Here is a 27228-nt window from a genome sequence, read left to right on the forward strand (position 1 = left end):
AATGTCAGTCCACTCACATGTACACAGTGCAAATACACAGGGTCACACACTCAGCCAGGTACACAGAGCTCTCAGCTCCCGCTGTGCTCCATTCAAAGCCTCAGAGGCACTAATTATTAGAGTAATGGGTGTGAGAGGGTGGGTTCTGGGGATTTTCTGTGTGTCAGGGGTGTAAGTTAGAGGCTGTTCTAACATCTGTCACTTGTTAAATTAGCTCAGACAATTAGAATAGTAAGTCAGCCTTCATCACACCATCAAACATATTTAAAACGTCTAATTACCAAGAAGTGTGCAGTTGCATTGTGAATATCACTGTTGTGAGAGAGTGTGTGGCTTTTGGACATGCTGAATATGCTTTCTTTAGATGTACACTATATTAGTGAGATATAATATTATGCAGCACCTAAATAAAACTAAAATGTAGCAGATAGTTACATAGCATGCATAACAAGAGAGGAGCCTTTTTGTTTTATACAGAATTCAATATTCTAGACGACAGAGACTGTTTTGTTTTGTCTCTTGATACAATGCAGGCTTATGGTCGTCTAACATCATGGTATTTAACTTGAGTATGTAAAATGAGATAGCGTTTCATCACACCAAATGTTAGATTTCATATATTTTACACCATCACGGTATTACAAGCTTCCATTGGCTGATGACGAGAGTAAGCTGAGCATATGCTCCACGATTAAGCATTCTTAAGTGATTTTTCGTAGCTGGTTTCATTTACCCACGTTTAAATGTGCTTTGGTTAAGCCTATTGGCCTCTTATGTCAACATGCTGCTGAGAAGATGGCATTAAATGGATTTAGTAGAATGTGTATGAGAGAGAGGCTGTGTGTGCTACACAGTGCCACTAGTTTGTTTCATGCTTACGGCTTTGAATACATGTGTTTGAGTGTGTTGGTAACAGTGCATGCATAAAGCATGGTTGCAGGCTGACATTCATAGTAGTATACATGACATCTGTGCTGTAAGCATACATTTACACACAGTGGGCGCGTGGAGGTGTCACAGGGTGAATTGAGGCTTAGGGCTTGGTCAGGAAGGTCTGGCCTTTAATAACAGCCCTACCACCTGCTTCAGTGGAGGACCAGTCTGTTTTTGTATCCACTCCTTCATTTGGAATTGAATGGGATTAAATCTAATCCTGTTTATAGACACCCATAGAGATCAATACTTAACTGCATTTAACTTGATTCATCTGTAATCTATCACAAAGGCGCTTACTAACGCATTAAACAGTTGTTTCAAAAAGCCAGGACTTTGTTAAAGACCTGATTTTGTGATACTTTTGAGCACTGTAGCAGTTTTTACTTTAAATGCCCTATAATCCGACTTCATATTCGGGCCACACATTTCACATCGAATGAACCTGATTTTAGATGTATGTCTGTTTTGTCGAAAATTGCCATAGTAATTTGAATCTGTCATGCAGTAGAATAGCGTTAATTGTAATCATACCGATACTAGCGTAGTTATAAATACACATAGCACACATGTGTACACACACCATGGTTGATTGCTGGTTAGATTTTCAAATCTCGGGGTGCAGCCTTCCTCGTTCAACTCAAAGCAGAATATCTGAGAGACAAGTGTAATACCCCCCTTTCCATTTAATTGGCTTCATAAACAGATTAATTTTGAAGGAGAGGAGCTTAATTGCTAATCAGCGTCTCCATGCAGCTTGTGAAGAGTTGAACAGGATCAAGTGTTTTCTTCTTTCACAAAAAGGCCTCAGAGCCAGCACTACGAGGAGAAGTAGGAGATCAGGTCGAAAAACAGAGATTGTACAAGTCAAGGATGAACAGACTGATGACAGAGGAATTTAGATGCTTAAGATAATTACTTGTTTTGCATACAGTATTGTTACCGAGGAACAATTGTGATGATGTCATTGCAGTGGTCCTCACCGATAGACTGATTCTGTTGGTCTTCCTGGAGCAAAGCCAGCTGTGTGCCGTCTACATCAACAAGAAGAACTCCTCAGACACTGGCCGGAGGGCAGAAAAACTTTCATCCTCTGAAATCAAGGTAATGATGTAGCCTAACTAAACTAAATACTGACTTAATTCTGTAATGGCAGGTTGGTGATACTGTGTTCTTATCTTCGTTTCACAAAACAAAACGTCACTGTGTCCTCGATGATCAGCTGGCTAAATGCTAACCTTGGCATTATCACATTACTGCCAGGCTCTTCTGTTAAAGTGTGTGTGCCCGTGTTGGTTTGCATAAAAGCAATCGTTCCTGCCGCGGCGCTGTCTCCAGAAGCACAACCCAGATAAGACACACACACATCGAGCCACCACCCAATAATATACACCACACACATGCAACTTACACGTATGTCGGGACACACATGGTACTGCCCATCCCCCGCACACACACGCAGATCGCCCTGGTCCACTGGGCTAAGCTGGAGAAGGGAAAGTGGGGGGTGCTGAGGGGAGGCTAAACTAATCCGGCCCACAGAAAGTGGTTTTTGATTATTGCTGACCAGCAAACGCCAGCAGAAAAACGAGAAGAGGCAAGAGATGGCAACGAGGGACGGAAGGATGGAAGAGAGCAGCAGCGATAGAGTGTGTTATTAACCCACTGATTTCAGATTCTTTTCCTTTTCATTCGTAATCTGTCACTGATCTCTCCGTTTGGCTTTTGGGGGAAACGCTTTGTTCCCTTTATCATTATATATCCTTCCATCTTTTTATTCCTCTCTGTATTTTGGCTCCAAATCAAATCCCCCTTCCCCTCACTTCTCCACTAAAGTGTTTGTAGACCAGACATGGATCAGTGAGCCTCGATTTTGCTGTATTCATACAGTGCAGGTTGTCAATGTAATATTTTTGCATTGGCCTTAAAATCAATATTTTTTTGTTCCAAGAGTCTGATCATGGCAACTCACATTTTAATTTCAAATGAGGCACTTGGCTTCTGCTGCTCGGTGGCACAGCAGTTTGCTCTTTTCCCTCACAGTAAGAAGTTCCTGGGTTCGATTCCCAGCTTACTGTGTGGAGTTTCCATGTGTCTCCCTGTGTCTGCGGTATTCCTCTGGGTGCTCTGATATCTCCCCGCAATCCAAGAAAGCTAAAACCTCCAGCTTGGTAATCTTGACCAAGATCCTGGCTCAAAATGAGTACCCCCGGTCTCGGCTGGCAGCCCTGTCGTATTGATTGAATGATGGGTCAAAGGCAGAGAACAAATTTCCCTCCTGAGGACAATAAAGTCTACAAAATACAAATAGTGGCTTCCTTAAACACGTGTTGCTTGTTTGCATGTATGTATCGCATACAGTTTGACTCCTTATCTCTCCTTTGTTGCTGTCTTCTTATGTGCATGTTTTCACAAACCCCCCCCCTCCCCCCCCCCCCCCCCCCCCCCCCGACACACACACGCAAGTGCCACGAGAGCTCATTACTGTGTGTCTCTGTGTTGTGGCCTGTAGAGCGTGGCAGACCTTCCCAAAAATATGCACATCGCTAAAACAAAAAGCCCAGCAGAACAAAACACACACAAGGACGTTAATAATGGAAGATGAAAAACAACCTCAGACATCAACATAGTGAAGCAGATTGGGGAAGGACACTGAATTCTGGCAACACAGTTTCAGGCTGTGCGAGGCCTCAGTTGGGTCAATCAGTGAATTTAAGTAATGCAATCTCATGTTGACTTATGCTTAATAAAAGACGTGTTGTATATTACCTCTAGCATTCCACCTTTGTTATTTCGATGTCCAGATTGTGTGTGTGGAGCTGAGTGGCCAGGGGCGTAGGATACACCGACGCGTGGCTCTCAATCGTCAGCAGGATGTGGCGCTGTGTTGGTGGAGCCAGGAGGAGTGCGGGGAGGAGCTGTGGCCCTGGAGTCCCACAGACGGACACAGAAACAACCTGCTTCTGCTCAGCTGCTCACCTTCTGATGGCCTCAAGGTGAGCTCAAAACCCGGAAGTATTTCAACTACAAAGAATGATAGCAAAAAAGTATAGTATCGTGGCTCTGTGGTTGGGGTACTTCACATGCTTTGCCTGCGTTTGAATGTGGAGTGAGAGTGTGTGTGTGTGTGTGTGAGTGAGTGAGTGATTGCTTGTGGTTGAGGGGTAGATGGGGCAGATTGGGCAGCTGTGGCTCTCCACTTAGTGTGGAGAGCTATTGAACTGTTATAGTGAAGCAACTCTTGAGCGTCTTGAAAAGCGCTGTGTGTAAGTGTAATGCATTATTATTAATATTTAAGTCTATAAAAAGCGTACAGACTTTACAAGGTCTCATATTTCATTTTTTACAATAGCTGTTGTATCATTAATTTGCAACCAGACTGAATTAGCCTAATCTCAGGATGGCATGTAAAATTTACCGACCCCCAAAAATTAACCTATCCCGTTGCAACAAGTCATATGTTCCCCGTTCCATCACTGAAATCCAAGAAAGTAAGAAAAAGAAAGCACAGAAATGTTCTGTGGTGAGCTTTACTCGTATGTTTACTCAAACCCATCCTATCATGTTGCACCTCTGCACAACTTGTACTATTTTTTGAGGTCACCCTAACCATCTGATTTAAAATTATTACACAGAGTGACCATCATCTACTCAACAAACAGGCAGCATACAGTAACACTGTTTCTTCAAGTAAACACGGTTTAAGTGCACTAAGCAAGTCAAGTATGAGAATATGCACCAAAGCAATGCAGAGAATAGGAAAATGTGTTACGAATTGCCTGCTAAGACAACTAATTCCTCAGTTGCAAATAAGAGAGAGATGAAACGTTGAGGGGGGGCTGTATGAATATTGAAATAATCAAAGCTTATGTTGTTTGCTGTTTTGCTACAGCTCGTGTGTTGGAACGCTCTCAACGTTTATCGCACTCCTTCTCCGAGTTTATTCCCTCGTTCTGGCCCTCTCCCTCCCACCGTCGTCTCTCTCCTCCTTCCTTTCCACCACGCTTCGAGAACATTAAAGTGTCTTTGCGGGTCTGCGCCATCGCGTGCTAATGAAAGTGTTTGTTGTCATTTTTCAGATGCGTGGTGTGAAATTAAGCGAGCAGTTTATGTAAGAGCCGTGAAGAAAATCAAACGCTGGGCACACATCGGGAGACGGCAGCTACTTCAATCACTTCAAGCTCATATATATGTTCCTTTTGTTCAGTTTGCTATCTGCCGCGCTAAGCCAATTTTCTAGCCAGTCTCTCGGCATTTAAAAAAGTCTGATTTCATTCCGTATGTGGTCTTAATTCATACCCCCCTCTACTTCATGCTGATAAGTGGAGCCAAGGCATGCAGGGGGTTGGAAGGTGCGAATGAGAGAAAAACACGTTTTTATGCAGCCGGTTAACATTTTTAATGATCATTCTCCATGGTTCCCACCATTAACCCCACCTGCCTCAATTCCACACACATAAACACTGAGATTATATTTGGAATTTTTTCTGTAGCATTAATTTGCAAACTATTTTCAGGAATCACATTTTTTTAAATTTGAATTATAATGCTTGTTTCTTAAACACAGATTTGTTTTACAGTTTTCCTTGAGACTCTTCTGCCTTCATCAAAGACACACACACACTCACACACAGACCTCCTTTCTTGTGGATGGCACATAGTTGTAACTGATAAAGCTGAATAATACAATTAATTCAAATGACTATTTTAGCACTCACACATGCCAATGCACTATATGTTATAAGAATAAGGTATAATACACTCCTAAGATGTATTAAAAGGTGCTGAGGAAATGTTTTCACTGTTGGAATGTCATTAATGTTCCGTTTATGCCACTAGTACTGTATGCACTGGCTCCAATTATAGCAGTGGAGTGTGATATATATTTGGAATAGCCTTGTAATTTTCCTGCGACAATGCATTTTTTACATCACTGCCACTAACCCTATTTCCCATACCTAAAATGTCCCCGTCTACCCTGTCCCTTCATCCTCCCACTCTCCTCCGAGTCCCCCAGTCTCTCCACTAGTCTCTCCTTGTCTTTCTCTGCTCCGTGAGCTGGAAAATTGGCTTCAAAAGGCCACTGCTGTGAACAAGGGCCAGCCACACAGTTGGGCCCGTCCGCTTTATCTTTCACGCCACGAAGGGGAAAAAAGGTGCCAGAGAGAGAGAGAGAGAGAGAGAGAGAGAGAAGAAGAAGAATGGAAAAGAATAGTTTTGACCAGTCACTGAAACCAATAACCAGTAGAACGCTACTTACTAGAGGCCTGTGTCTGACGGGTGCCTTTTCCTATGGTGACTTTACACTGCATTTACTAACTCACCATGCAGATGTCTGCAGCAGTCCCTCCTACCAGTTAATATTATCATCTTTGCTTTCTTTGCACACGCTTGTTCAGGTGTATGCTGTGTACAGGCTTTCAACTTTCTCGAGTTTAGTCCCCACTCTCTCTGCAGAAGCTGACTGCATGTCCTGTAGACCCCTAGCCCCATGCCATCGCTCTGTAATCTCATGATTAGCCATGTTTCCTTCAGGGGCTGTTCGCCTGCCTCTGCTCATATTAAATAAATAAACCGCACAGAGTGGCCTTGACAATGACCTCAACTCAAAATGCAGCTGAGATTGCCATTGGAAATGGTGACACTTCGATCAGCAGCTCTCTTTGAGAGTGCGCATTCAGCACTGCATATTCATCTCTCTTGGATCCAGTATTAAATTCACACTACAACTGTTGACATGTAGCTGATATTTCTGATATGACAGTAAGGGCAAACAGGTGCAAGCTGGACTGCTGTTTGCATTAGACACTGCTGGTCTCTATTTGCAGTGTGTGTTGCTTCCTGTTGGAGGGTGACCTATCGGAGGGCTGCGCTGAATCAGCTACCCCTCCTCCCTGATGGAGTCATGGTGGCATGCTGGCATACCGGGCACAGGCCTGAGCTGGGCATGGGATGAAAAGGCGCAGGGGATGAGATGAGGTTGGGGGTCAGATGGTAGGGTGCTTACCGTGACAGCATTCTGTAGATGGGCTGAGTACAGCCATGTTTATGTGCTACTTTTTCTTTCAAATTGGAGAATTTTAGCCATCTTGATAGCTGTGCATGCCCTGTATGCCTCACACGTCACATGGACTGAGACTTTCCTGTGTTTCTGAAATAAACACACACAGCACCGACCCCCTAGTAAGCAGCAGGAGCTGGCTGTGGGGATTATAGAGGGGAAAAAGCTTTCAGGAGGACAGTCATCTGCTCCTCTACTGGTGTAGTCTATGGGCAGGCACAGAACTTCATTCCTCCCCCTAAGTCCCCTTTTGGCCATGCCTGCCAAAATACTGGGCTGGACAGCTTTGCAAAAGATGGAAGGCAGGCAGGAAGTCGATCCCTCTTTCTGTCTACAAGGCGAAAAGAAATGGGCTCATTTAGCCAAAGCCGCCATGGTCAATGCAGGCCTCTGATAGAGGCTTTGGTAAGGTGAAATCCTTTCTAAAAAGCTCTCTTACCAACTATGGAAGTGTTGGGTGGCTGTTTTGTTTGGTATCATCCTCCTAGTGTGTGTGCTTCCATGTGGGTGTTTTATCAGCAGTAACACCAGTGGCACTGCCTATCTCACTCTCTGTCAACGCTCACGTGCCTTGTGCCCTCTCCTACAAGCTGTCATGGTCCATAAGCAAATAATCTGAATCTTTTTTTTCTGACATATTCATTTTGAAAGGTGCTCTTCTTTACACAAGTCTGAGCATACATTTTGTACAGATAGAAAACCTGAGCTTGTTTATTGCAATGTCCCGAATAAAAGAGGAAGCGAGGACTTTATTGAGTTTCTTTTGTCTTTCTTGATTGTATTCTTTGTTACACTCACTCACTTTATTTTCATTTATCAATTACGTCATTTCACACTACAGTAACTGCATTGCACCGAGATATATATGGTTCACTTTCGAAACGGTGTACTATCTATGCTGGCCATAAGTATACAAAATAGATATATTATTAGCAAAAATAACAATATCTGATAATTTTCTTCTTTTCTACAGGTTCTTAACTCCTTCCGCACTGAAGGCAACCCAATAGATTGCCACTTCAGTCTTCTTCAGCCTTATCAGCTCTTGATTGTGGAAGTTCCTGAAGGATCCCCAACATCAGAAGGGTCCTGTGCTGACTCCTGTGTGTATGACTGTGCACGCGGACGACTGCACCGTCTTTCTGTCACCCATGTCCCACTACCCTCACACCCCACCTGCTGCTCCCGACACCCCTCCGAGAGCATGCTTCTGCTGGGATTAAAGGACTCTTCTTTGGTTCTGTACGACCAGCGTCGGGATATTTCTCTCCTCGCGTCTTGCCCTGTGCCCCCTTCCCTTCTGGCCTGGCACCCTTCTGGGGCTGTGGTAGTTGTTGGGGGAGGACAGGATGAGCTAATGTGTTTCGATGTTGGTTTGGCTCCTTTAGGTGTGGCATTGTTATCTGAAGAGGTGACTTCAGCTGCCACTCTACAACTGGCTCAGCACCTGCACTGCTCTGGCAGTCTGCAGGGACTACAGTGGGGGTCTGGACTGGATGGAGGCCCGGAAGGGACATCCACACTAATGCTGGCATTTCACTCAGGGCCACTATGTGTACTCAGATTTAAATTTGGTAAGTGAACTCCTCACCACACCACCAGTATCTGAATAGTACTCACTGTATTGTTGTAGCTGTACAGGCCTTTAGTTTCGTGCATCAGAAGTGTGTCTTCAAAACATTTTCTTTGGGGTTTAGTGGAACATAAATGACCATCTTTTCAGCTGCTCGCAGTTTGTTGAGCCACACAGTGAACCCACCATCTCTAAACGTTTTTGCTTTGTTATTTTTCTTTTGCAAGAAGTGCTATTTCCATGACTTTATTAACTGTGGTTGGTTTTGTTTGAGGAAATGTTCTTTGTTTAAATTAGACTTACTGTCTCACTTAAGATGGTCCCATGGGTACGAACATGTATTTTCAGATAAGCAAAGTTGCTGAATAGTTTGTCCTTTTGTCTTCTGCTCCTTTGAAGTCGGACCCACATGTAAATATAGTAGTCCCAGACCTGTCACTGCAGAGAACTGAGTAAAGTTAATTTGTTGATGAGCGAGAAGGTTAGCTAGAGTCACACTCTCAGAGGTCATTCAATAATCACCCCAGGGCAAGAGCCCCCCAGGTGCATTCTGGGATGCATTTTTCCGATAAATAATTTACTGTGGATGCACAGTCCCTTGAGGGCACTAGATAAAGTTTGCCAATCATTTTTTTCAAAGCATTAGCCACACATTTAAACACACACATAAGCCAGCTAGTTTCAGCCCGTTTAAGTGACTTTGTAAACAAGATGTGACAGTGGGCCACAGTCCTGAGTGTGAATGCAGTTTGAGTGGGAGGGGGAAGACGGTAGAAGAATGTGTGCACTTAAGTGTGTGTGCGTTTGTCTGTGGATTCAACTGCATTTGCCTGTGTGTGCAGGGAAGGGGGTGTCTTCCAACAATAGCTACCCCTCCTCTGATCGTCTGCCAAGGTTTTGATGAAGAAAGTCACTGCACGTTGTTTCTTCATGATAATTCTTCCTCATGTGTGTGTGTTCTTCTATTTCTGTGCTTCCCTGAATGCACACATACTCTCTAAGTTGTTTATTTGTTAGCTTGTGTCGATACTGACTTGTTTGTAAAGCTTGCTAAATAACAGAAAGAGAGAGTTGGGAGGCTGCAAGGAAGAAAGAGTTGGCTTGGCTCCAAGCTCTCTTTTTCCATAGGAGACAGGCCTCTCTGGTACACCCACCCCCCCAAGCCTCCTGCTGCACCAAGTTATCTCATCTGGGCACACATTGGCCACGGCTGGGCTTGCAGTGGCGCAGGCTGGGACATGCAAACCAGTAAATATGCTGTAAAACACATTATATGGGAAGAGTCTTTAAAACAAAAGTCAAAATGTAGATTTTACAGAGTTTGTGCTGTTTGAAAAGGGTAATTTTCTTAAGGCCTTAAATTTGAGAGGACACCAACCAAGCACTTAACGTTGCCCTCTTTGTGTGCATATCACACATACATATCAATCAACACTCTCTAAAATTCAGGAACTTGTTAATTGCCTACTGCTTGTAATTTTAATTCCTCTCACCACACATTAAAACTTCCCTATTAACATGTTACAATAATGCCAATGTTGCTGACCCTTATTTCTATTCTGTCATAAAGACAACAGCAAATGTAAGTTAATTATGCAGTGCACTCAATGCCACACCACTGCTGTCAGTAAATGTACAAACTCCCACATCTAATCTAGGCCAACAAAAGCTCAATCAATCAATCTGTTTGACTCTAATAATTAAACTGTGTAATATATTACAGACAATGTTCAACTCTTAAATGTGATTATATTCTGTGTCATCAGGGACTCTGTCTGGGGGCCAAATGGGGCCAGAAGAGCTGCTTCAGCAGAGACTGTGCTGTGGTCAGGTACAAGAGGCTGTGAGTGTCCTGGAGGCCTTGGACTTTAACACTGCTGGAGACCAGTGCTACAGAGGCCTCATCTCCATCATCAACCACCTGCTCAGACTGCCGCTCAACGCGCAGAGAGAGAGTGAGTGCGGAACAGCATAGCAACACCGTGTGCGTTTGGACAAGTTCACCTTGCACAAAATGTTGCTACTAAAACTACCCCTTACTTTTGTGTTTATTAAAAATGTTCAGTGGTGCACGTTTTACTTACTCAGTTCTCTAAAGTTATAATTTTGTCTGTAGATCAGCTTGAAGCGGCTCTGGGTGTATTTTATGCCGCTCCCGCCCCTTTATGCGATACAGTGGTGCTGGAGTACAGAGATCCCATAAGCAAGTACGCCCGGCGCTTTTTTCACCACCTCCTCAGGTAACATCCCCGCTTCCCCCTGCGCCCATACTGTTTTCCCTAATTTCCTCCCTTGGGGAAAATGCTGCTTTGTGTTGTGCCCCTGTGGGAGGTCAAAGGTCAGAATCAGCTCTGGCGCAAACCCTCCTGGAGTTTTGTAGCTTTAATATGTAACATTCGCCTTCAATTAGTTAGACTGCCACTGAACGCAAATTAAAACATACGCTGAGTGTGGGACTTGTGATCATTGATTTTGACTCTTTAACACTCAAATAGGCAGAGTTAAGGACAATCTGTTTAAGACATTACCATGGCCAATGTTCAGTCAATACAGCTTACTTCATCTACTTTTTACAAAAAGGCCAAAAAAAGCGATAGTCTTTGAATTTCAGCACACACTCAAACGCGTCAAAATGCAGCTTTGAGTCATTCACAACACATGCACCTGTTTAGACTGTTGTTTCATTTTCCCTTCTGCCATGAGAGCCTTTTGAAATGGCTGTTTGACTGAAATAGACCCTGTTGTTCCCACACACTGCTGCTCACCGCTCTCCGTCACGCCATTACCCATCGTTGCCTTCCTTTTTTGTGTGTTTTTTCCTCGCTCGGTCTTTGTAGCCGAGCCGCAGCGTTGTTTGGCATCCCTCCTCCTCTCCTCTCTTATCGCCTACCTGCATTCTTTTTCTCTCCATCCACATCAAATGTAGAAAGCCCCCTCCTTCTGCCCAGTGCCTTTGCATGCGCTTGTTTGTTTCATGTTGGCTCCAAAACTCCGAAAGTTGAGGTGTTTTGTACGCGGACACACTGTTCACTTTTCCCAGCTTTAATTATGAATGCTATAGGAAGGGGGTTTGATATTCTCGTTTCCATTTTTAAATGCTGATTGGTTTGGAGTTCATATTCTAGTGGAGGAAGGAGTGTTTGTTTAGCGAAGATCACCTCTGATCGGAAACCTTTTTGTGCAGGCACCAGCGTTTTGAGAAGGCCTTTCTACTTGCTGTAGATTTAGAAGACAGAGACCTGTTTATGGTAAGTACAAACATGGAAGTGAAACCAAGAATAAACCTTCTTTTATTATGTATTTACTCCCAGTTTATTTATTGTTTTGTTTCCAAGCCTGATACTTCTGCCGGAATACAATCTGAAATACTCAGATCACATTCATAGGTCAGTTAGAATAAGGTTTTGCTCTTGCCCTGAGTCTTCTCTTAGAACTTAGCATGTGCCATAGAGCAGGTGTGACCGCAGTCAGGGGCCCTATCTTTTCACTGCCCCCTTTGGCCTTAGCTTTAGCCTTTTCCTCTCTACACTCATCTTCCCTCTGACTCACCGCTTTCTCCTGCACTCCACGCTGAAATGCTCTTCTATGTCTTCAACATCGCCCCTCCTTTTTTTTTCTTTTTTCTTCACCCGGGCCCCCTATTTTATTCAATGCTTCACCGACACCTATCACATTGATACACACACATAGCCACACAATTGGTCCCTCAATCACCCTGATAGCACTGGTTCCAATTCCCTCCCCACTAAGTAGTGCTGCTGGGAAAGCGAATTGAAAAGGTGGAGTCAAGCCTGTGGACCTTGAAGGAGCGCAGGAAGGCAGGGGCACAAGTGAAGGGACCATTCAAACACGCACCGCTTTGACTTTGAGTGAAGCATATTAACATTTCATTTATTCAATCTGGCTCCATTCATGTGAGCACTTTTTTTAATTTATTTTTTATCTCCGCTCATTACATTTGGCGCGTTGAATCTAAAATCGTATAACTTTGGGGATGGTAATTGAAATTATACAGAGGAGCGTCACTAGACATCCAGTTACCCACCTGCTCAATGACAGTAAATCTAACATAACCTTGACACCATCACGCCACGTCATCGTTATGCGTTCATTCCATAGTGGGTTCACGCGGTGGTGGAATTTCCTTTAGAATTAGCCTCTGAGTGTCATTGTGCTGCATGTGAAGTTTTTTGGGGCCTGCCTATCTAATATTGGCTGTTGAGCTCTCACATTTTGTACAACATTGTCCAACTCTTTCCGAGTGTATTTTAAGACATCTGCATTAAATATAATAGAAAAAGATATTATCACAAAAAAGATTATTGTTGTTTGTCAGGTTGGTCAAGTCAATATGGATTGACTCATTTAGATTTAAGGAAGAGTTTGAAGGTTAAATTTGTCTTCTACAAACATGAGGTCCTTTTGTATTCTATTTTAACCACCACGAGGAACTTCTGTGGTGACCATTTGTTTGTTGATGTGCATTTGGCAGACTAAGTAACTTTTTAATCCAGAAACCCCACAATGGTCACTTCAAACAACTATCTTTTGCTTCAGTGGCTACACAGTGCAGTGACCAAAAAAAGCGAAAGGAAAAAGAAGACATTGACATTTCACCCTTTGCTCTCTGCCGCGCACTAATTAGGTTGTGTTGTTGCTTTAACCTGCTGCTTGGCTGATTGGGCTGAGGTGGAGGGGGTTAATGAGGGCAGCCCCCAGCCCCGTTAAAAAACCTGTCAACTTCACCGGCTGACTGCGGGAACTCCATAACGCACCAGCGGCTCCATCAAACGCACTCTAACGCACGCATACAGACTCGCTCCCATAATGCGAACACCTTCACCTCGGCCCAGCATGACCCCCCCCCCCAGTCCTAACCCCGGCCCCCCCACCCCTCTCTAACCCTATTGTTACCTTGCTAACAATGGAGGCCCTCCAAGCTTTTTACAAATAACAAACCTTTTGTTCAAATGAAACACTTTAGTGTCGGCCTAAATTGAGGGGGAGGAGGAACCCGTTAGAAGGTGGGGGCAAGTGAGTCGTTAGCATTTTTTTTTTTCCTCCAATTATAGCTGTTCTGTAGCACTCTAATTAGGCTTTGATAATGAGGTGATAATGTTAATAATAATAAGGTCATTCATCAGTTATGACAATTTGTTTTTCACCTCCCATTTCTTCCTCTTGATGTAGCTTGTTCAGGAAATCGAATTACAGTATGTGATTAAAGTTTTTTATGGTTTCTCGTCAGATACAGTACCAATAGGAAGGCGTGCTTTGTCTGACAGGTTTCGCCCGTATCCATGATCTGATGCGGCAGGACAGAGGAGGGCGACTATCGCATCATCTGCCATAAGCTCATTGTTGTCGTTAACTTGACTAATTAGTCTTATGAAAACGTTTGGTCCTGAACACTTATCTGATAAACATGAATAACAGCTGTGTAGTACTGTCCTGGGATTACACAACTATTGTAGTGTTGATGAGTATAGATTTTTTGCCCCCCCCCGCTATCAATACTGCAGCATTGTCATATTACTCAATACATTGTAGGCAAAATCATAATCCTCCTTTATGTGATTTTTCAGTTCGAGATGAACTAATATTATTAGAGACGACAGTGGCCTTGTATTCTTGTGCATTATCAAAATAATCCTTTTGAGATTTTATGTAGATTTTTGAACATTTTGATCTTGATTGAGTGATTCTTAGCGTAGAAAAACCTCTTCATGTAGTTGATAATATGCTATAAAATGGCATTACACGATGTATAGACCTTAATCCCGCACATTTCTCTCCATACGTCGTCGGGCTGGGTATGCCTCTTGTATAGAGATGATTTGACAACAACCCAATAAGCTTCACTGTGCACGCGCTCCGAACACAGACCTGACTATTGATGTGCGGCCGCTTTGTACCAGTTAAACTAATCCCTCATTTATTGGAGGAAGCCCAAATATCAGTCAATATCAGGCTCTTAGTGTCCACCTCAGCCCCTCCCCTTCCTCTGCTGAAATGGCCCTCTTCATAGGTGCAGTTAGCTGGCGTGCTGCAACCCCTAAAGCTCTTATATAAATAAGATTAGTGTCGCATTTGAGCGTCAGGGAATAAGAGGTGTAATATCTGATGGTTTTATATGCACTATTATTGTTATCCCTTCTTAGTCGGCCTGATACCCTCTCTCTCTCTCCCCTTACATGCGCTTGTTCGTTTATTCTTTCGCTGCTCTCTCTCTCCTGATTCAGACAGTATTATGAGAGGCTAAGCTGGAATAAAGCAGCCTGCATCAGATGTTCATATTGTACTCGTCTGTCTGTCATGCAGCCTCACTCATGTGAAAATCCGTTTGTAAATTTTACTAGCCTTTTATGTTTTGTTCTCTGCTTCTGTCAAGTCTGCGTGTTTTGTTTTGTTATTTTCTCTCATCATGTCACTGTACTACCATTTACTGGTGTTACTGGTATGTTTGTTATCAATTAGAAAGCCTCACTCATATCTAATTGAGGGGCCATGTCCTTGTTCACTGGGGCTGAATCGGCCACCTCAGTTCTAGATTTAGCTTCTTTTGAGGCCATTTTGTTGTGTGCCATTTTCACATTTCCCCCTAACTCCTCGCCACAGAGGCCAGACTCCGCACTATAATTACCCAATCTGTTCCTATTCAGACTCTTCAATTTCTACCCCTCTTTCTCTCATTCGCTCCCACTCCCCCTTTCTGGAACCTCAATCTCTCCCTGGTCCCCACCTCTTTTGGAAGGTAGCACCCCCTTTTGTGCCTCTGGGGGTACAAAAGCTGAGTTACAATATGGGGTATTAGGGCCGGGTGCAAGCCCAGCTGGGGGCTGGCTTTAGCCAGCTGAGGGTTATCCACGGCGAGTCCTGAGTCACGGCACTGATGTCCTGTGATGTCGCTGAGGCGGAAGACTTTGCTTAACGCGCTGTACCCTTTGATGGGCCCTCAGACCCTGCATTCAGCCCAAGGAAGCCCCACGACCCTTAGAAGCCCTTCGTTGTGCTTAGGGATTGGAAATCACCCAGTGTTCAATCACTTTGGATGATTGAGTGACTCCAAAACTGAGAAATATTTGTACAATTTCCTTTTCTGTCAAATCTTCTCTTGACACTCTTGTATTATCGCTAACCTCTTTTACAGTTGTAGTAATACAGTAAAATAATATTTCAGTTCAGTTTAATTATCTAATAAAGCTTAATGTGATAGATTTGTAACTTTAAATTCTGTTAGTTCAGCATGAGTTAAGTGCAGCCTTGCTTTGTGCTTTGTTTAAATCAGTGCCGTCCACTGTGGCGAGGTTATTAATAATCACTATCATAGCCTTAAGCTTTAAATGAAACACACTCAGACATCATTTAGTATCATTATCTCTCTTCACGGCTGTGAGAGACTCAATCACAGATACAGAGCATGCATACTGTTTCCAATATTGTCCCAGGCTAGTGTCAAAATATGCTCTGCTGGAAACTCCTCTGTAGTGAGAGAATGCAAACGTTTTTAAAAGGTGAACAGTCTTCCGCCTCCTCTGCTACTTTTGAAATGTGTCCGATAACATCCTCTCAGTTCAAAAACCCAGAGACGAGGCCGAGCGGGGGTGCCAGAGCAGGCTGATTTCAAAGTTTTTTGAGGAAACGGCATTTCATCCAACTGGTGGTCTTTCTGATGTCAGCCTTCAAACAACTCATTTTTTCATTTCATCTGTTTCCTCCTTCTCCCCCCCCACCCCCGCCCCCCCATACACACACACACCACACACACTCCTCCAAAAAAACTATTGTCATTGGAGCCTAGATTCATTTTAGATTAACGTTCACATTCCTTTCTTTCTTCCATTACCTTCAAAGGACCTCCATTATGTGGCCAGCGATAAGGGTGAGGTGGTGCTCGCAGATGTGGCCAGGAGGAAAGCTAATGAAATCGAGGCCCGGGTCGACGCAGGTAAGAAAATCATGTTTAACCACCAAAAGAATGTAGCGCGTCGTTCGCTCTCATATCTTAAATGTGTCCGGGACATTTGATAACCTCACAAAATCAGGCAGCGACACCAACCGAATCTCTCGTTTGACGCTGAACTTTAAATTTCCCTTTTGGGAAATTTGAATTGATAAAGTTGACCAAGAAGAAGTCAGCATAGGGCTAGCTTTTTGTCATTACCAAGGGCTTTACTGCTGGCCTTTGACAAACGCTCCTCAAAGTACATACCAGAGAGGATCAGGCCGAGTTCCTGCCTCCACACACACACACACACACACCATTCCTCACAAGAGCTCTGAGGGCAGACATGGGAGCATTTCGAATTTGCGAGCGCACAAGATGAACATGTCTTTGAGTCCTTCAATGGTGCTTAAAACTCGCCAGCGGGCTATGTGCATGCGCCAGGGTTTGCAAATGAGGCGAGAGAGAGGTATTTAACTCCACTGTATAAGGTCAAGCCCCCGAGGCAGCCCGCGCGCATGTTTGTGGCTGAATGTAAATAAGTGCGGGAGTAACTGTGAGGGCACTCTCTTTGCATGCAGGTGTTTTTAAGAACTAATGGAACAGGCACGCTCCCTTCATAAGCCTCTTAATTGTGTCCTCGATGATTTAGCTCCATCACCTGCAGCATGTCCTATCCTTGGACAGCAGCAGAGGAGCAATGCAGAAACAGGAAGGGGCGGAAAGGGACTTGAGGAGGGATGACAGGGAGAAATTACAAAAAAGAAAAAAAAATCTTTCTGTTCAAAGCACAACGCAGCTCTCAATATTAAAGAAAAGTATGTCCGAATGTATTGATTTTTCTTACAATGATATCGGTTACAAATTAACACCAAAATATAAATTCAGGCCCACTAAATTTTGGTTGATGAAATGTAATTGTTACTTATTGACTAGTAAAGCAAACTGAGAATCACATTTAGGAAAGAAATGATGATAATTAGAATTGTTACAGTGCAATTGTTGTTGGACTCTCCATTATGAGAGTCCAACAACATTACTAGCATTAATGCTAATAAATCGCATCCAAAATGTATAAGTCCTAATGATTCACGTTTTCTACTGTATGCTGTGAGGTTCTGAATGTGATAGAACTGAGGCGGCTGTAGTGTGGCCAAGTGGAGCACATTATCTGGTGAAAAAGACAAGTCATGAATAATGAGGGCTTCCTGTCAGGCTCAGGCCTCCAGTGAACAGCGTCTCACTTTACACTGATACACTGCAGGTAGTTTAGCGTTAATAGATCCAGTTTATGTACAGTATAATGTGAGTAACGCCGTTTTAAACAAAGCCAAAGCTATAGAAGGAAGTTGTGTCAATAAACAGACTAACCTTTAGTCCTGAATGTCCTATTTGAACACAGCAGACGGAGATGTGTTTGCACTGACACCTTTTCTCACACTGGTCTCCTCTTTCGGCCTGTGTTGGTTTACTGTTGGGTGTGTCCTGGAAGTTCGGAGGGGTCTATATCCTGCATGAACACAGTGTTAAAAAACAAATGGTAGTCATAAGTGGGCAAACACCAAATCCACCCGTTTAGTGCATGCAAATAGGACTCCTCCTTCAGAGACATCCTGGCGTCTCCTGCCGAAACAATGAAGCCTTAGCTTCAGTGTCACGAGACAAAGAGAGAAACAAATATACTGCAAAAAAGGACCATTATATCTGTGCGAAAGACAACAGGTGTGGAAAAGTAAGTCACACTGAAACTACAAGCTGGTTCACAATCCGAATGTGACTGAACAGAACAGTCAAATGTAGCGATACAATCAGTTTTAAATCATGTTTACGATCATTTTTCTGCTGTAAATGTAAAAAAGGAATTATAAAAGTAAGTATCTTTTGTCAAGAAGATGTATTTTTAGCTTGTGTTATCATTACTATGTCTTCAACTATTGCCAGGTTTTTACTACTGCTGCTATCCCACTGCTTATAATCTTTCAAGCTTTACTGGGAATGTCACTGTAAAAAATAAGGACATTTTCACCTTTTCTCGAACCCAATATCTAAACCCATTTGAACTCACATTCTGTGTGAAAAACTGACGTTCATTGGCTTCAACTTCATCCATCTGTTGTTGAGTAGAATTAGCCCCTGCTTCGTTGGAAAGATGTTTATAGTGGGAGAGATGAAGCATACAATCCACAATACTGCTACATGCAAAACATGTTATGCTCCAATAAAAAGCCATGTTGTAACCATGCTTTTACTGTAAATGGCATTAGCACACCCAGTACCAGCCGTAAGTTTGATTCAGGCGAGATTTGTTCATCGTTGCATCGACACGAGTTGCTCTGTAAATCAGATTGGACAGGGACACAGCATCGGCTCATATTCATGTGCGTGTATTGTGCGGCTTCATGAAGACGGCGCGCACAATGGAACACACATTCGAGCTTTGCAATGCTTCCTTTTATAACAGCATCTGAAATCGCTTATAGCTGTCTGGCTGACAAGTGTGTTGATTCGGATAGATATAGTATTGTGTGAGACAGAGTAGCGAACAAGTGCGCGGGAAGGCCTCTCTATCTCCATCCTTTTGAGTGGCATTTTGTGCCAAGAGAAGAAGCCAAGTTGGTTGCCGGTGCGTCTGTCTCCCCCTCACAAAGCCTGATGTGACTGCAGGGCCTTTCAGTTTGGGCAGAGACACAAGAGCTTTATCTTAAGATCCACTTCTCCACCTCCTCGCGCTCTCTCTTTTCTTGGTCCTTATGGAAAAAAGCCTGTTAGCTCCGGTGGGAGGGTGAAGAAAAGAAGCATTTTGTTTCTGTACCCCCCCCTTCCTCGGTGATTCCACTCACACCATCTCCAATCATGTTCGACTTCTGTCTCGCTATAAGAACTTTTGGAAACGCCATTGTTAAGGCATCAAAGAGCCAAGGAGAAGCTTAAGCCCCCGTTAGGTCTGTGCTTTACACTGAGACATGCTGATATGAAAATACTAGCTGCGACTTTACAATAGAGTGTGTTTTCAAAGATGTTTGACAAGACTACCAATAAAAATGTGACAGAACAGCAGATGAACACGTATATTATTATTATTATTATTTAATTAGTCAGATATGCCTGAAATGGTCTGTAGTTTGTGCTAAGAATACATCAATGGAGAAACAAAAAAATAACACATCTGAAAGAAAAATAATTTGAATGTTACAGTGTGAGTGTGGGTGGTGTTTTAAACAGAAGCCTGTCACCATAATTGCAATATCGACTTGTTATTTATTTTGAATTTGTATATAAATTGAGTGGTTGGTGGTCAGATCATCTGTTGCCACAAATGCGTACCGCTGTGTTTCTGGCAGTTTACCCCAAGGGCAGCTGTGGCTACGTAGCTTTCCACCACCAAGTGTGGACCAAATGAAAAGATGGTCTTTCATGAAGCCCTTTTGGTGACGTGTGTCATGTGAAAAGCACTATCCAAATGAGATTTCCTTTCCTTCCCCTTCAATATTGTTATTCGCGACATTTTCTGCTGAAATTTATTGCAGTTCAAACTTGATCGCAGCAGGTGCAGTGTTTGGTGGCTTCATAAAGCTATGGGGTGCACAGCTGCTAATTTCTCTTCTGCATTTTCAGGCTTGGTGAGTGTTGAGCCGGCTTCCAGCCTCAGGGACAGACTGACCGAGAGGAACCCGAGTGCAACAGGACCCTCCACAGTGCGGTGAGCGTGTGCCATCAGCTGCTGTGTTTGTGTCCGCGTCATGCGTGTGCATCATATAACACTGTCTGTGTGTTGACTTGGATCTCCTTCATGTTGTAGTATATATATATGTAAAATGCTCTATTGACACAAAGCCTTTATTATTTCCAATGTTATTTCTTTATCTATGTCGAACAATGACTTCAGCTGGTAATTTGTGTGCAAAACACCAAGAGTTGTCCACTGCTGATACAGAGGGGAATGAAGCCATCAAGTATTTCCGTGTCAGTGTCCAAATTGCCGCGCGTGGACTCCAGGCTTGCTCGCGCAGTGAAATTTCAAATGTCAAAATCCGCATCAGTTCTGGCTCTTTCTCCAATCCCACCAAACTGAACTGTGTTATTTCGCCACATTATAACTGGTCCTGGTCGCCAGTGTTTGCCTCATGCTCCGGAGTGTTCACACCACGTCTCGCATGTTTCTGGGCGATTGTACATTATTGGGTCTACATGAATGACGGAAACGCTGTGACTAAAGACACACTGAAAGCCATATTCTCTTTTGTCTCGGAAAAAACAACAGAAATATAGCCATGCATGTATTATATTGGGCTGCAGAGTGGAGGGGCTGGTCGTTGTCATAGCCCAGCTAACATATTGGGGTATTTATATAGGATTTGTGCGTATTAGATAAAAAGGCGCTCTTGTTCTCTTCATCCTCATAGGCTTTTCATGGCTGTTTGACTGTAACACTGATGACTCTCCTCAGCCCCCCACCACTGCCCCCTCCACCCCACTCTGCTTCCCTCTAAGCCCCCTCCATCCATCCCAAATCCCTTCCTATCGGCCAATTTAAACAAGCCGCGTCCTGGGAGCGAGGAGACACAGAGATGCTACGTTCCTAAGCTCCCTTTTTAAAAAAAAAAAAACAGTAAAAAGAAATAAGAATGGAGCAGAAAAGAGTGGTAAAGAGGGTTAGGGCAATTTGGCAGCCAAGCGCCCCGCGCACTTCCCCAGGTCTACCCCGGCATCAACAGTGGCTAAGAAAGCGCATCCCCAAACCATCCCACAGATAATGGCCACTGAGGGGGAAAAGACAAAAGCCGTTGTGATTTTATTGCACAATTGAACCTCTTTTTTTTCTCCTTTTAGAATGCGTTTTATATCAGAGCTCCTCTTTGTAATCTGGTCTCTGATGAAGTTTCATTGTTTGTCATATGAAGCCAGTGACAGCTTAACTGAGATGGAGTAGGGGAGGCATTATCGCGCAGGCGTTTTCCCGTTTGGCTCGGTGAGAAAAGAGCAGAGAAAACAGGCCGAGCACAGTACAATGGCAGTTCGGGGGCTCCTCGCTGCATTTCCCACATTCCCAAATCCGACTCCAGTGCACGGAAAAGTGAGAGATGCAAAACTGGGAAGCATCCCAAACGCCGCTCCTGAGATTGCTGCTGGCCGTTCTCTCTCGCTGCAAAACTGCTGCTATTTTCAGTTCTACTTTTGAAGACCGCCACAACAGAGGCAAGCGGATTATTACATTGAGAAATCTAGATTAGATCAATGGCAACACGCTCAGTATCTCACATATCTAAACAATAATCCAGCACTGGCCCACTTCAACACAATTAACCCCAAACTCCAGTGACTTCTCATTATGGAGGAAACTTTCAAGATTTTCAGACACATTAGTCAAACCACAGGTAACCTTTTGACTTTGCTCTTTGTGTTCTTTCAGAAGTGACCGAAAAGAAAGTCAGAGAAGTCAAGTGCCTGAAAACATACGTGTGACAGTGAGCGCCGATGCCTTCAGGACACTCAGACACTTTGGTATGTCGGTGCTGTCTGTGGGAAAATACTTTACACGACCTGTGGCCCAAAAGTTGAGTCGGTTTCAGCAAAATAAGTAACGCACCATACGCTCTTTCTGTCATTATTTGGGCCGATATCCCACTCATAACAAGTCATTGTCTTCTCCTTGTTTCCTTCCCTTTCAAGCCTTCATAATTCTTTCTGGTCTCCGACTGTTTGGCTTTTGCTGGTGTCCTCATTCAGGCTGCTGTTATTCAATTAGAGAGTTTTTACCACGGGAAACATCTTCCCGACAATGACTAGAAAAGTTTGACACACGTCCTTTCCCTGGTTATTTCATAGAGAATATGGCCCACGTTTGATCTCACCTATGTAACCCCCTAAACCCAAAACAAGTGATGAAGGGTTATTTTTGTCTAGCAGCTCAGGTTTATATACTATATACTGTATATTGGAGCCCAAGTCTGTAATGAAGTTGAAATAATATGTTATGTACTGCAAAGATTATTCAAAATTTGGGCAATCAATCGAAATGATCAAATTACAACATTTTGCTCTATATGATTTGTATACAGTCCTGTACAATATTTTCTGTTGGTGGTGAGCAAATGTGAGACCGGTCTAACTGGTTTGTTACGGGTTAACTGTTGCCCCTCGGTATGTTCCATTGTAACATGGAAAATCCAGGATGGGACAAAGTAAGCACTGAGCAGACGGTGCCTATAGGCCCATCTCATGTTAGGCCAATTGATGCAGTCTTGTTCTAGCTTGTAGCTTATACTTGTAACTTCTGAACCTCCAGCCCTCTGTATAATTGACTGGGAGAAGCCAGAGTTGGGCCATCTTTGATCATACTGAAGGGCACAGACTAAATCCCATAGCCCATTTGTCTGCCATGGACTGTGATCTAAAGAAAGTAGCCTTATTAGTGACTAACAATTTCCTAAGTCGAAAGCCTTTTTAGAACATCTCACAAATGACATTATTCCTCATCTGTAGTTTTAACTTTGCATGTCCTAAACACGTGAAATAGCACTTGTTTATTAATATGAGCTGGCACCAGTAGATTCAGGGTCTAAGCCCAGCTCTGATTCTCATATGACATTGTGTGTCCCTCTGCGCATTTAGCCTGAGTGCTTTTGTGTAGCGCCTCATGACTCACTGGTCATTTAGGTAAACCACTTTAGGAAAACATCGCCTCTCCTTGGCTTTTACCTCCCATCCCTCCTGCGCCCCCCGTCATATTTATTTTTTTAATTTTGGTTACGTTGATTAGCAATTGTCTTCTTGCCTTTTGCGCCATGCTGTCATTTGATAATCCGGACTGTAGGCTATTGTAGGTAATTTGCATCCGCATTTTAAATATGTGTAAAAGGCACGGCTTGGGTTTAATGTCAATCATAAACTTATTAACGCACAGCTCAGAGCCACAGACACCGCTGAGTGACACTGGTTTATGCTTGCGAAAAGACATCGGGCTAAGCGCTAATTTGTGCAGATGCGCTGCTTCTTGTCATTTAACAGGCGACAATCTTAAAGTGTTTTTTTGTGGTTTCTTCTGCAGGTGCTGCTGAAGGTGACAAAGCTAGTGCAAGTGTAAGTTATTAACTGTATAATCTCAAGTTAAATGCATCATAAACAGTAGAGATGAGCAATATATCGTCTGCACCAGTGGTTCTCAAACCTTTCACACCAAGGATCACGTTTGACATTCCAAGTACCACTTAGCACACCAAGATCAGGACTAAACTGGACCTTGGGTTTAAAATAGGCCTTAATTGTACAAAATTGGGTTATACTGGGTGTAAACCATGTCTAAAGCAGAAAAACACCATCTTCAATGCATAACTAAAATTACTAAAGCATGAATTAAAGTATCTCCTTAGATTATTAGGAAATGAAACAGAAACAATGAAAGAAAACATCTTAAAAAAAGAAGCAATTTTGTCACTTTTGTAGTTACTTGTTTATTGTAAGTCAATTCCCTTTTTACACACCGACCTAAACTAAAACATTTATCATGAAGACAACTAATACACCATACGCAGTATCAGTAACCTATAGTTTATAAGTAACCAGTTAATGGTGTATGTTTAAGGCATTGCTCTTCATTATGTTATGAACCATCTTTACACATTTATCAATAGTGTTCTGCATGTCTACAGCCTCTTTGTAAATAAACAGTCTAATGTCATTATTAAATTGTGCTTTTGTCTTAAGGGAGATGAAGACCCTGGGACACTTCGATTGGTGCATTTGGGAATGGTTTGACCATCCACTGTTGCCGATACTGTATGTATTTAATTAAAACGTGTTGTATTGTACAGAAAAGGCTTAGGAATACTGTACATATTACTGGACTGTACACAATCAAAGTAGTATATATATACGTGTTTTTTTTTACTTTACTATTTCAATCCGCCATAATCTTTGTGCCACTCTGGTGTTGTAAACTCTCGCTTGATGCAAACAAAAACATTGGCGTTTTGCATTGACAAAACATAACACTCTGTTAAGCCTTACCATTAATACGAAGGAAATAAAAGCTCCTATTATGCTCCCATCAGCTCTGATATCAATACTCTATACATTTATGTGTGCTTTACTCATGTGTGTGTTGGCCAAGATTATGGGCCACAGTTTTTATTCATGAACAGGAGCCAAGCGCGACTTTAAAGCATCGCGCCGAGCCCCTTTCCTGAACAGCAGCCATCGCCGTGTCAGAGCTGTCGACGCGCCGCGCTCAGCCTCTAATCTGACAGCGCCGCGCGAGCCCTAATCCCCCACTGTATCGTAATCTATTTACTTTGCATTCTAAGAGGATTTCCACCAAAAAATATACAAGAAGCGATGTTGGGAATGGACAGAAGATCAGCCAAAATGCTTCGCCTGCTTCCCTTTTTTTGTTGTTGTTGTTAGCTTTAAAAAAAAAATAAAAAAAAATCATTGTATGTTTTTTGGGGAGTCAATTCACGGCGAGAGCGATGGGTGAAAGGAATTACATTTGTGACTGATACTAATACTTCTCTTATGTAAACATCAGAATGCTGTGTTTCCTTTCGGATGATACGGTCACACTGCAGAAGCTGCCGGCGATAAGTGGCATCTGTCGCTGCCTTTAGTGCCTCTCTTGACACGTTCATAATTTACAGACCCGGGCGGCATTATCTCGCGATTGTTCGACCTGACAGCTCGAATAAAAGCTGCAAAATTGCTTAACACCCGAGCACAAGTTCCTCCCGTGTGCGCCGCGGCCCAGACAGTCGCTCTTTTCGACATGCAAGCAGTGAAATCTCTCTTGTCACAGTAGCAGACGTAAAGTGGAGGAACCGAACGCTCTGCTCAGTTACCACTTTAAGCAATTATGTCAGCTTTGAAATCAAATATCGCTATGCCTCATTTAAAATGTGGCCAGCCGCTGGTTGTAAAAACACCGCCTTTCGCTCAAATCTCGTGTCTGTTGAGATGACTCGCAGAGATAGGCTTATTAGTGGCATTAACATACTGTGCGGAGCTGTGAGACGGCCTTGTTAACGTTTGGAATTGAATCAAGCCTTCAGCACTCGCTCTTATCAAGGTCCATTGTTTTTTTTCTCTCCTCTTCTTCTTCTTCTTCTTCCTGAACAGCTCAAAGTGTTTCTGCCCAGACCTTATCACGCCTAATGATGCCACTGATTGCACTGAAAACGCTCCCCTCAGGCTCTCTGTGGTAAAGGTTTGTTTTATGCACACGAAAACATAATAGACAACTATCCCAGCATGCCTCGAGGCGTCAGGGAGAGCACAAATTAACCACAGATGAGGAAAATTCAATGATATGTTGCTCTGAATGAAGCTATTGGTCTGAACTGATTAAGTGCATGAGACCAAAAACATTATTTGAAGACTTTTCTGATGGAGTGCAATGCCCACAATTTTGCAACGTTATCCTCTCGTTCTTCCGGCCTTTGGGATTATGCATGAAATGTGTTTATGCCAAACGTTTTTTGTTGTTTTGATGAGATAATCCCGATGGAAAGCACTGTATTAAACATAGCTTTACACCCAGTGAAGGGGCAGTTGGAGATAATGTTTTTTTTTCTGTATTGCTTACCTGTAGAGTCTTTCATCTATAGTCCGAGTACCCTCTATCCAGAGTGCTGCTGATTATTGAGAAACTGATCAACTAAATTCCTATTTATTAGTCTTGAGTAGTGTGTTCTGTTCCAAATAAAGCTAAAATACTGTAGGATTCAGACATGTTGCTGCAAAACATTGACTGATTTTAAAATAACATTGAAATACTTCCTTTTTTAATACTTCAGTTTCAGTCTTTATCTTGCTGTGAACTGACGCGATTTCCCTTTCATCGCAGAGGTCAGTGCAGTGCCTTTTACTGCATGTTTTGGAGGTGAAAGGTTGTGAGTCATTTTGAGACAATGGTGCGCCTCTTCTCTCCTTGTTTTCAGTCACTGCGCGTGGATTAGTGTGCGGAGAGAAACTGACCACTTGCAAATAAAGTGCCGTCTAAACAAACAAGGAAGCGGTGAGATAGCGGCAGTGAGTGTGGTCTGTGGAAGTGCCGTTGCCTGGAGGCCGGTGGGTTTTGCGCTGAGCTTTCCCAGGTCTGGAGGGCTGCAGCACAGGCATGTTGGGACTTGGGACAAGGGCACATCTTTTCCACATGAGATCTTTTCCACACACGCTTTAAAAAAAAAAAAAAGCCTTTTCCTCGTCGTCCCGCTTTGCCCCGAAACAACAGACTCACAAGAGGGATGAGGCGGTGGTCATCTTGAGCTTATCTGGGAATTCATGACCAAACAATACATTTAAAGTGCTGAAGGTCAATAATTATTAGCTTTATCAGGCTGCCATATTCAAACAGGAAGAAACAAACTACCACTAAAATATTTGTTGTATGCTGTCTTATTTTTGTCAAAGAACAGGACTTCACTCAGTCAAAGTTTTCCCATGTATTTATTTGCGGTCTTTGTGCCAGGCCCAAGCTTGTATGCATAGTTTATGTTGCAACCATTTTTTGTCCTTTTTTTTTTGCCATGGATTTTAGTCATTACACCAATATGCACACAGCCATTGTTTTCATGATCCGGTGGTACTCAGTGTCATCTGCGACTTTAGACGGATCATTTTATTTATGCTTTAGTAATGCCTCTAAATTGTTGTAGTTGTTTTTTCTAGTTAAAACTCTGTTTAGGCTTAAATTAGTCGAATTAATTTTTAGACCCAGTTTAT

The 27228-nt window shown here is 43.1% G+C and overlaps 1 protein-coding gene across 8 annotated transcripts in view; it reads left to right on the top strand.

Annotated features, from left to right (window-relative positions):
- wdpcp (WD repeat containing planar cell polarity effector) overlaps positions 1-26070 on the top strand; it is a 50039-nt gene extending 23969 nt beyond the window's left edge. For 5 of the 8 annotated variants that reach the window (XM_079560286.1, XM_079560287.1, XM_079560285.1 and 2 more), the window contains 11 exons: positions 1907-2037; positions 3738-3929; positions 7968-8568; positions 10334-10522; positions 10684-10807; positions 11752-11815; positions 16422-16515; positions 20128-20212; positions 21923-22014; positions 23561-23592; positions 24217-24301. In XM_079560286.1, the coding sequence (XP_079416412.1) occupies positions 1907-2037; positions 3738-3929; positions 7968-8568; positions 10334-10522; positions 10684-10807; positions 11752-11815; positions 16422-16515; positions 20128-20212; positions 21923-22014; positions 23561-23592; positions 24217-24267 (1655 nt within the window). In that variant the 3' untranslated portion in view covers positions 24268-24301. Of the gene's footprint in view, positions 1-1906; positions 2038-3737; positions 3930-7967; positions 8569-10333; positions 10523-10683; positions 10808-11751; positions 11816-16421; positions 16516-20127; positions 20213-21922; positions 22015-23560; positions 23593-24216; positions 24302-25623 lie in introns of those variants that run through there. The other 3 variants (XM_079560284.1, XM_079560288.1, XM_079560289.1) reach the window with 3 other exon arrangements.
- Positions 26071-27228: the final 1158 nt, after the last annotated feature.

The sequence above is a fragment of the Gobius niger genome, assembly GCF_951799975.1.
Source record: "Gobius niger genome assembly, chromosome: 7".
Taxonomy (NCBI): Eukaryota; Metazoa; Chordata; class Actinopteri; order Gobiiformes; family Gobiidae; genus Gobius; species Gobius niger.